Below are 11,264 nucleotides of genomic sequence, written 5' to 3'. Positions count from 1 at the left end.
CACACACACACACACACACACACACACACCGTTTTAAGAATGTTCTGTTTGTCAGAAGAAGAAAAAAAAAGCCAAACAGTCTGGAAATTGTAGTCTGTCCTGTTGTATTTACGACAAAAAAAAAAACTGTTCGTACACATGTGTGTGAGCAGGACGCTGAGTGCAGCGCCTCCTCACGTCCTAACGCTGGATTTGTGAAACCATCTCCGGAGCATAAACAGAACCATGGACCATCATCATCATCATCATCATCATCATCGTGGAAACATTCGCAGTCCAGCTCAGGAAAGGCTGACTTATTGTACGTGTCGATGTCAGTTCATGTTACAAATTAAAATAATAATAAAAATAAAAAAAATAAAAAGATGAAATAAACAACAAAACAAACAGTATTCATCCCGTCACGACATGTTTACCTCTCCTCCCAGACTGTGGCTTATACTTTCATTTTTTTGGGTGAATCGTGCCAAAATCGTCCCACGACCAGCACTGAGCAACGAAGCAATGAACTGTGGGACCAGGCTAACACGTGTCATGGTCTTCCACAAATCCTTTTTTTATTATTATTATTATTTATTTTGTTTCTTTATTTTTTGTAATAAAAAAAAAAAAAAAAAAAAAAAATTGTATTTGGCACTTTAAACACCCCTGTTACATATATGTACATAAAAAAACATGTATTTTAACCTGCTGATGTCATATAATAAATATGATCAATGAAGTCGATGGACTGGTGTTTTCACTGCTGGTTTCTAGAATATTACGCCCCTCCCCCTCCCTGATGCCCCGCCCCCCTTCAAACACCTGTTTCTAACAGGTGAAAAACAGAAAGCAGTGTGTTTTTTAAGTTGTCCTATTTCAAAAACGGTTGATGATACAGATTCAATTTTTGGTTTGTGAGGTCACAAGGCATTCAGGAACTCCCACATTTAAATTTGTGATAAACGGATATGAATTCACAGAGAAATTACCGTTTTAAAATCACCCTCCAGAACTCCAGAGCTGAGTTTTAACATGGGGGTTTAAAACGGGAGGTTTGAGCAGAACTCTCTGCGCTTTTAGGTGATTTTACGGAAAAACTGCAAGTCATATGAAAGTGAAAACAACACAAAGCGTTAACCATAGCAACGTTTTTATGTAAAAAAAAAAAAAATTGTCCGTGTAGGTTGAAAATTGTCCTTTCACCACACAATACCTTCTTTTTTTGGGGGGGGGGGAGTAACTTAATAAATACGTATTGAAGAAAAAATAAACATGTTTCCAGTTTCACATGTAGATGTAACCAGCTACATACACATATACTGTATGTATGTATGTATGTTTGATACAGCATTTTGTCAACAGGCAGCAATTTGCAAACAAACACGGTTATTGCACGGTTATTTTGGTTTTCCATTAGCGATAGCACCTGGTACCTGGTACTTCTTTTTCGTACCCGTTCTGGCGAGGTTACTATACGATACTACGCGGCCACTGATTGGTCAGAGAGTGTCGTCACAGGAAGAGTCAACGAACACGACTTCAGACACAGGAATCAAGCCGAACGATGGCAAACTGTAGATCAGTTAAAAAGACTAAGAACTAGTGCTGGGCACTTGGTTAGCGCACGCTAACGCCTGATGCGTTTCCATGGCGCCTGACCGCGTGACGCCATGTAAACGTGCCGCGACACCGGAGTCAAGGCACCGTTTACCAGTTAGCTCCGTTAGCCGCATTAGCTCCTTATAGCGGCGGTTAGCGCGGCTACAGTGGAACTGGAGCGGTCTGTTTATTAAACGAAAAAGAGCAGCGCTAACAAATAACCAGTGTACTGTGAACTGCGTATGTGTGCCTCTGTTTTTTAAAGTTTAGCGTTACTTAAGAGACTGGTTTTAGCAATCGGAAGTGACGCAAACATGACGTCACACACGTCTTTTTCCGGTCAGTCGTCATGGAAACGCGTTGTGCCCAGCACTATTTTTTAATTTTTAGCCGTGCTGTGATGACTCCGCCCACGTTTAGGAGGTACTATACTGTAATGGAAAACCAACCAAACCGTGTAGAGTCGAGCCAAAGCGAGGCGTGGCGGGACCATGTAGTGGAAAAGCGGTATAAAGCAGAATATGCAGAATACTGATTATTAAAATCTAGGTTCAGGTGCAGAGTTTTTCTTGTTAGATTTTGTATTTATTTTTTTCAGTGGAAAGAGTTCCAGTCCGGGAAGTTGTCAATCTCTCCGGTCTCGAGCAGCTGTTGGTCTCCGTGAGTCAGCGTCAGCTTGTAGCGTAGACGCACTTTACACTAAAAAACAAAAGAAAACAAAAAATGGCTGTGAAGCTAGAAAAAAAAAAAAAAATCAAAGTAAATGTAAATTCTGACACTGATTATTTGGTGATTTTTGTTGATTATTTCGCTTGCGTTTGGTCTTTGTCAACTGATTGTGTCCAGGTTTGAGGAGCTGGAGCAGACGAGAAGCACTTATCCCGTCACAACTACTGTACGATCAGGTGTTTTGGAAAATGCAAATTAGCGTAGTGAACGTAACGAACGTGCTAACCTACGTCACATGTTGACAATTCTACCGGTGGAGCGTGCTACTATTTTCATTCAGGAAAAATGCTATATCACGAATGTGATTGAAATCTGACAAGTCCAGAGTACTCGTGTTCAAGTGAACACCAGTACACACATCCAAAACACTGACAAAACTACCCAGATGTAGCAGAGCTAGCTAGCTAGCGGCTGTTTGCCGGGTGCTTTGAGAGCGTTTGCCCGTCATGCAGCTCTGCATGGCGGGCAAACTCTCTCGGGGCGCTCGGCGGGTAGCCGCTAGCTAGCTAGTTAGCCATCCGCTTTCATAAATCGTCACTTATTTTCTGACATTAGTGCTCAAAGCTCAACGGTCCTTTGGATGTTTATCAAACAAACATAATCCAACAGAATTCGACATTGTAACATTGTGCTTATTTGCGATAAATTTATTACAACGAAAATGTTCCTCGGCAGATGTGGCCGCCATCTTTGTTGAAAAATATCAGCCGGCTCACTGAATTCGCAAAGCATCATGGGTAATTTCATCTTCCACTTCTTTTTAAGCCCGCATTAGCGCTCACTACATTTTGAGGGTTCATTATAATGGGAAAATCGCATTTCCCCTTGCTCCACCCTACACGTGAACGTGCAAAATGTAGGGTTATGGGAGGTATTGGGACGGGGCCTTAATCTAGTTCAAACTCACCCTCTGAGGATTGGCCAGTAGGACGACCTGGGAGATGGCAGGTGGAGGCAGGAGAGGGTTGTACGGAGGTAGATGTGTCCCTGAGGCAGGCTGAAGTCTCACCGACATGGTCTGCGATACACAAAGAAGCATTTTTCACATGAGCAAAAACCTTTTTTCATATGAACAACAAAACAGGATAAGTTTTAAGTTAGCGAGCGGCGTTTGTTACCTTGGGAACGGCAGCTTGAAAGGTCAAGTCTTTCACGTGCAGGGCAGACGTGTTCACGGTGGATATGACGACCACTGCGACGTCCGGGTGACCCGGCGGGGAGTCTTTGGCGAAATGGAGAGAGACGTGGACGCCGCCCTGATCGTATAAAGTGATGGGCTCCAGATGACCTTAGCACACACAGTATACATCGTTAATATATTAGGGTTTGACATTCGTAAACCCAGCTGGTTTCTCCAAGTTAAAGTTCATTTGGAAACATACTGGATGTGATGGAGTCCACTGGAACAAAGACGTGTCTCAGGGACTGCAGTGCAGATGTGCTCTCCGCTGACGCTGCGTTCATTCCGGTGGTGAACGGATGAATCGGAGGGAACGACCTGCTGACAGGACAAATATAAGGTCAATAAGGTCAAACATAGACTTTAAAATATGAACAAAACACCACATTTCCATTTTTAGGGTCTGTTGCTATTTAAATTCCATTTTATGGTATCATATTTGTATTGAATGTTCTTTCTGTCGATACTGTGCTAAAATATTGGTGTCATTTTTATTTTTGCACACTAGGTGTCACTGTTGTGTGGCACATTCCTTATCGGGTAGATTTAAAGCTAGCAGATAGATAGATAGCTTTACACTAACTGACAGATTTTAAGATAGATAGATAGCTTTAAGCTAACTGACGAGATTTTCAGATAGATATATTTAAGCTAACTGACAGATTTTAAGCTAGCAGATAGATAGATAGATAGATAGATAGATAGATAGATAGATAGATAGATAGATAGATAGATAGATAGATAGATAGATAGATAGATAGATAGCTTTAAGCTAACAGGCAGATTTTCAGATAGATAGCTTTAAGCTAACTGACAGATTTTAAGCTAGCAGATAGATAGCTTTAAGCTAACTGACAGATCTTCCAATAGATAGATAGATAGATAGATAGATAGATAGATAGATAGATAGATAGATAGATAGATAGATAGATAGATAGATAGATAGATAGATAGATAGATAGAAACTACAGAAAGTTTATGGTTATATCTGAAATCATGTCTACCACAACTTAACGAATTGTTATTTTTGTCTTACCCAGCATCCGTCCCGTTTGATACGACGCCGTTCCCGCCACATCCTCGAGCTCGCAGCACAAGGCCCCTCCCCTCGCTCTGCTCGTCCTTCTTCTGAACGTCTTCGTTAAACTGACAAGAGAAGACAAAACTGTGTAAAACACACCTCTAAAAAAAACACTCTTAATTCTAGAAGTAGCAGATTCAGGCCTCACCTGGATTAGCTCGTCGTAGTACGACTCTGACGTCTCTCGAGTCTGATCGGACGCCGCGTTATCTGACGAGAAACAACATGGAGTTATGTTCTGGGATGTTCAGCGACAAGCAACTGGACTTGAAACCTTGAAGTAGTAATTGGAGGTCTACCTAATTTTGTGAGGTCTTTTGAGGGTGCTAAACGGACGGCGTTCTCCAAGGGCGGTGGAGAATCGGATTTTCTGCGAGCCTGAGGAGAGTCCAGCGCCGACAGGTCGATGAGGTGGTAGCTCTTAATCTCTCTGGGACTCGTGGGAGCTGCAGGAACAAGAAGAAGCACGAGGTCATGGAGGTGTTTCCCACAGGGACGACAGTACAAGAAGAAGAAGAAGAAGAAGAAAAATACACCTACCACTGCTGTTTGTACTCTTCGCTTCCTCGTCACTTTGACTTTGTTTTCTCCCGCCGTTGCACTCTTTCCTCCCCAGCCGCTCTTTGTAGGCGTTCACGGTTAGCGTCAGCTCGTCGTTGGCCGCCAGGACCTGCGCCAGAGCCGCGTCGTCCTCCATCGTGTCGCTGGCCAGGCGGAACAGGCTGGGCCTCAGGCGGTCGCAGCGCTCGTACAGCGTCTGCAGCGAGGACAGGGATGAAAACAAGACAACGCTGAATTTATTTAGCTTTTAATGAGTATGTTAGCTCTATTGGAAACTGCTGGAAAAAAGTTCTATTTCTAGTTTTATTCTAATAACCAGAAGGTTCCCTACCTAGATACCAAGGCGGATAGATAGATCGCTTTAAGCTAACTGACAGATTTTAAGCTAGCAGATAGATAGCTTTAAACTTGTTTCTAAACTTTGTGTTTAAACGTACACCAATTTAAACGGCAACCATTGAACCCTAACCCATAAACTTAATATTGAAAGGGAACAAAATTCTGTACAAAAACGTGGTATTGTGCCATCGCTACCAAAAACTACAACTATTATTGTCGGGCTACAAGAAAATGGCTGCCACATCCTGTAATTGTAACTGTGTTTTTATATCGTGTTGAACGCACCTTCATGTCATCGCTCGGCGGTGGCGAGGTTCCAGCGACGGCGTGCTGGTTCAGGAGCTCTCTGAGCTGCGTGGAGCAACTCCTCACCTCATTGATGGTGGATTCACGCTTCAGCGTCTTCTCTGCCTTTTCCTGCTCCTAACACACACACACACACACAAATAAATAAACACAAAACTGTAAGCAACACATGGCGGAGTTGATGCAAAGATGTCCATCAACACTACATAGCATTCCTCACCTCCTTGATGGTGCTTTTAATGAGTCTGTTTGCAGTTTCCAGGTCTTCAGCACGGCCACTCTTTAGAAGTCTGGCCAAGAGCTGATGACACACACATACACACACACACACACAAAATTCTAATTTTTGAGTTTAATAACTCACATATTCTTATAACCAGACCTGGTGTACAAATATCAACAGCCATAACTTATAATAAGACACAAACTAGGCGCCTTCTAAGGTTCCCTCATTAGATACCAAGGAGTAGATAGCTTTAAGCTAACTGACAGATTTTAAGCTAGCAGATAGATAAATAGCTTTAAACTAACTGACAGATTTTAAGCTAGCAGATAGATAGATAGATAGATAGATAGATAGATAGATAGATAGATAGATAGATAGATAGATAGATAGATAGATAGATAGATTTAAGCTAACTGACAGATTTTAAGCTAGCAGATAGATAAATAGCTTTAAACTAACTGACAGATATTAAGCTAGCAGGTAGATAGATTTAAGCTAACTGAAAGATTTTAAGCTAGCAGATAGATAGATAGATAGATAGATAGATAGATAGATAGATAGATAGATAGATAGATAGATAGATAGATAGATAGATAGATAGATAGATAGATAGATAGATAGATAGATAGATAGATAGATAGATAGATTTTAGCTAACTGACAGATTTTAAGCTAGCAGATAGATAAATAGCTTTAAACTAACTGACAGATTTTAAGCTAGCAGATAGATAGATTTAAGCTAACTGAAAGATTTTAAGGTAGCAGATAGACAGACAGATAGATAGACTTTATTGATCCCATCCCATAAACATAAACTCGCTCACCGTAGCTTTGTCCTCCTGGTCAAAAACAGACTCTGTGGTTCTCTGTGGAGGTGGAGCGATGATCAGCGTATCTGGCACTTTGGGATCTTCCTTCACGATACCTGATAATGATAATAATAATAATAATAATAATAATAAACAGGTTTTAATACTGAGAACAAAAGAGATTTTAAACGATCCCCGTGTTTTTCCATCCTAACCTTGTTTCTTGAGCATGGCGTACGCTTCCTGGATCTTGGGCTCGTCTTTCAGCCACAGCGTCCAGCCGTAGAGAACCTCGGTCACTCTGTCCTTCACCTTCTGAGGAGTCCACGCTCCAAAGTACTGAGGAAAAACACCCAGGTCAGTTAAAATCACATTTTCATTCTTATTTTGTTACTATTTGTAATGTAAGTAACATATTATTATTACTATCGTGTTTCTATATGCAATGTCTTTTCAAAATAAGATACTAACCATACTTTACAGTAGACATTCACTCTGTAATGACACCGTTTAAAGGAGCTCACATCACCATCCTGTGTTCTATCTAGAGCTTGAACTCAGACTATATTGATTGTGATTTTCCCATTTAAAAATTATAGTTAAAAAAGTATATAAAAAAAAAACAAATGTACTTTAGCTCAACACAACCAGACAGCTAATAATTATTAGAATTAAAGTTATTAAGACTTGTGATGATATTCTCCCTTCGGTCTCTTTCACCTTTGGCGTCAACACTTTGATGAGTTCATTCAGGAAGCGAAACTTGGCGGCCTCGCAGTGGAACCTCTTCCCACAGTTGTTCATGCACGCCTCGAGAACCTGGAAAGCACCAAATTACCAAAATCACCAAACGTCGCTTTAACGAATGACAATGTGTGTGTGTGTGTGTGTGTGTGTGGGGGGGGGACGAGTATCACATGACTTGGGGCACATGAACAAGACACTGCTTTTGTCACAGACCGCAGCAGCTTTTCTTTAATGTCGCAGCATTAAATCCCTCATGTCGCCACGTGATCGGATCACATTTAAAACAAAGTGAACAATGCGAGGATAAACGCCCGAGCAAGAGCCGTGACAGAGAGCGTTAAACGCGAACAAGGACGGTTAGTGTTTGTTGGCTCGGAAATGAACATTTCAAATGATAAAAAAAAAGGGACAAGAAAACTAAATGTATACAACAAAGAAGAAGAAGTGTGTCATGCAGATGCTGGGTGTATGTCAGGGAGTGGCAGTGAGGAGTCTGATTACTTACAGTGAGCGCCTGCAGAGCCTCTTTCTCCTGTGGAGACTGGATTTTGTGAGCAAGGAGGCGAACGGCGACCTGAGGCCTGAGAGCAGACGACAAACTTTAAGACAACGGGTGCGCATTTAAAATGTCAATAATCGATTATATGAGCGAAGCTTGCGGCAACTTCATTCGTCTCAGAAGCTCCCAGGTGGAGGCCAGATGCTTCCATCGCTTTCTCGGCATTTGTAAATGCAGCATAAAGCAGTCTTTCAAATTAAAAAAATAAAAAACCTGTGCGGTGGATGCAAAACCTAAAACACAAAGTATTAAATGTGTAGATAGATAGATAGATAGATAGATAGATAGATAGATTTAAGCTAACTGACATATTTTAAGCTAGCAGATAGATCAGGGGTCACCAACCTTTTTGAGTCAGAGAGCTACCTTAAGGGTAAAAAATAATATGGAGGGCTACCATATAATATTTTTTTGTTTGTTTACCATTTAAATGATTAATATTATGCATTCAACTGCATACACATTAATTCCAGTGCTTACTCCTAACGATTACCAGTTTTTATAAACAATATCAAAGATATTTTACTGAGCGATCATACGGATACATGCAAGTGAGGTGAAGTGAAGTGAGCCCGCGGGCACCGTATTGGCTACCCGCGGGCTACCAGGTGCCCGCGGGCACCACGTTGGTGACCCCTGAGATAGATAAATAGCTTTAAACTAACTGACAGATATTAAGCTAGCAGATAGATTTGAGCTAACTGAAATATTTTAAGCTAGCAGATAGATAGATAGATAGATAGATAGATAGATAGATAGATAGATAGATAGATAGATAGATAGATAGATAGATAGATAGCTTTAAGCTAACTGACAGATTTTAAGATAGCAGATAGATAAATAGCTTTAAACTAACTGACAGATTTTAAGCTAGCAGATAGATTTAAGCTAACTGAAATATTTTAAGCTAGCAGATAGATAGATAGATAGATAGATAGATAGATAGATAGATAGATAGATAGATAGATAGATAGATAGATAGATAGATAGATAGATAGATAGATACCATCCCATAAACACAAACTCGATAATTATTTATATGAGTGAAGCTGCAGCAACTTCATTCATCTCAGAAGCTCCCAGGTAGAGGCTAGATGCTTCCATCGCGTTCTCAGCATTTGTAAATGCAGCATAAAGCACTCTTTCAATTAAAAAAAAACAAAAAAACCTGTGCCGTGGATGCAAAACCTAAGAGACAAAGTATTCAATGTGTTCCATTCCTTGCATCATCACCACCAAATATAGCCTTACGTGACGCTGGAAGCGAGAAGCTGCGGTCGCAACATGGATGTGACGCAAAAGCCTTCCTCAAAACGCTGCAGTTGCGTTGAAAAAAAAAGTTACCTCAACTTTAATTCACGTTTAAAAATCAGGATGATAATAATAACAATGAAAGACAAACTAATATTTGATGGCCTCTCACCCATCGAGCTCTTTGTTGACGAGCTGGTAGAAGCCCTGGATGCAGTCCCACCTGTCCACCTGGTTGTTTGGGTCTGTGGCCTGGTCTGGAACAAACACAGGTCCAGAAATATAAATATATAAATATATATATATACTATACACAGTTAAAAAAATCAAAGATGTGCAAATTATACACAACCTGAAAACCTGATGGGGAAGTGAAATTTAAAAAAAAAGAGAAAAGAACACTTTACTAAATCTCAGAATTCATAACTGTGTGTGGGCTGAAAAGCTTGAGCTATATGTATATATATATATATATATATATATATATATATATATATATATATATAAAATGGCATGCCATTTATGAAATTAATTTAAGAATATATTGAATGAATGTCTGAATATATAAAAAGAAATTCATATTCTTTATATTCTACTTTATTATAAATAAATATATATATATATATGTATACAGACTTTCATTATATATATAATTAATTTCCTGAATGATATATATATATACATACACATATATATACATACATATATATATATATACATACATACACACACATATATATATAAACATACATATATCTATATACATGCATATATGTAAATAAATAAAAACATCTATATTAATTGCTGAAGTTTCTGTTCTGAATGAGTCTTGTTTTCATTCATATACATTAAATTACATGTGGGTCAGTTCAACTTATGAACTAATTAATAAATCAAATTGGTTTCAGGTTAAAGATTTATTTGACAAAGCATATATATATATATATAATTTGGAATTAAAGAATGAAATACAGTGTTTTAACAATAACTTTTTTTTTTAATTATATCTTATTCTTCATTCTGTTGTCATTAACTTTTAAATGTTATATACTGACATGAAAAAAGAAAAGAACGACACGAATTAAAAATAAAAACAAAATGTGATTCTTATCTTTCCGGACACCGTGAACGCGCACGCACAGCAGCAACACAACACAGGAGCACTGCTCTCTCTCTCTCTCGGGGACACGCGCGTGCGTGCAAACCAACTTCCTGCTCATGTCACTTTTGTTACTTTTATTTCTGAATCAAAACAAAAGCGCTTAATAACTCGAGTTAGCGTGAGTTAGCGTAAATGTGCGCGCACGAAAACGCGACGTGCGTCTCGTCGACACATGGTCACTACTGTTGCGTTAGCACACAGTGCTATATTCTCAGCAATAAAACAACAATTTTAAAAACAAAAACAAACAAACAAACGCAAAACTAACAAACTTTTTCCCTTCATATTTGAAGAGTTGTACTCACTGAGCCAGGAGTCGTAGCTGTCACCCGTCGCCATGTCGTGGTCTGTCTCCTCCACGGTGTGTGTGTGTGTGTGTGTGTGAGGAAGCAGTGGAGGTGTCAAACTGGTGACATGTGACACTCACACTGTGTCACTCAGTCACACACACACACACACACACACACACACTGCTGGTACAACACACCACACCCCTCTACATGTGTTCTTTTCATTCCATTTTCAATTTCTCACATACATCATTTGCTTTTATTTTATTTGGTTATATTAAAAGTCCCTCCGTGGAAAGTAGTAAGTTTCACGGACTTCCTGTTGTTGTTGTAGTTGTTGTTTTTACGGAACATATTTTTCTTCCTCCCGCAAATCAAATTATTATCAATGTATGACATCTGACACATGACCTCAATCAGGCACTTTCAGGAATGCGTTTAAAA

The 11,264-nt window shown here is 39.6% G+C and overlaps 1 protein-coding gene across 2 annotated transcripts; it reads right to left on the bottom strand.

The window, feature by feature from the left end:
• Window positions 1–1,588: 1,588 nt before the first annotated feature.
• LOC310941254 (ADP-ribosylation factor-binding protein GGA2-like) lies at window positions 1,589–10,900 on the bottom strand. 2 transcript variants are annotated; one of them, XM_083906388.1, is made up of 16 exons: window positions 10,836–10,900; window positions 9,541–9,625; window positions 8,064–8,139; window positions 7,532–7,630; window positions 7,027–7,150; window positions 6,827–6,927; window positions 5,998–6,078; window positions 5,757–5,894; window positions 5,112–5,328; window positions 4,871–5,017; window positions 4,720–4,781; window positions 4,527–4,636; window positions 3,693–3,811; window positions 3,429–3,598; window positions 3,218–3,328; window positions 1,589–2,280 (listed from the first exon to the last, which is right to left on the bottom strand). In XM_083906388.1, exons 1-16 carry the CDS (start codon window positions 10,867–10,869, stop codon window positions 2,176–2,178), a joined length of 1,779 nt encoding a protein of 592 aa, XP_083762514.1. In that variant the 5' UTR covers window positions 10,870–10,900; the 3' UTR covers window positions 1,589–2,175. The 2 variants fall into 2 exon arrangements, with proteins under 2 accessions (XP_083762514.1, XP_083762515.1); XM_083906389.1 differs by having other exon boundaries at window positions 3,693–3,808.
• Window positions 10,901–11,264: the final 364 nt, after the last annotated feature.

Source organism: Microchirus variegatus (genome assembly GCF_963457635.1).
Source record: "Microchirus variegatus genome assembly, chromosome: 19".
NCBI classification, from domain to species: Eukaryota; Metazoa; Chordata; class Actinopteri; order Pleuronectiformes; family Soleidae; genus Microchirus; species Microchirus variegatus.
The sequence above is the reverse complement of the archived record's forward strand: the minus strand, read 5'-3'. Positions and strand labels throughout refer to the sequence as shown.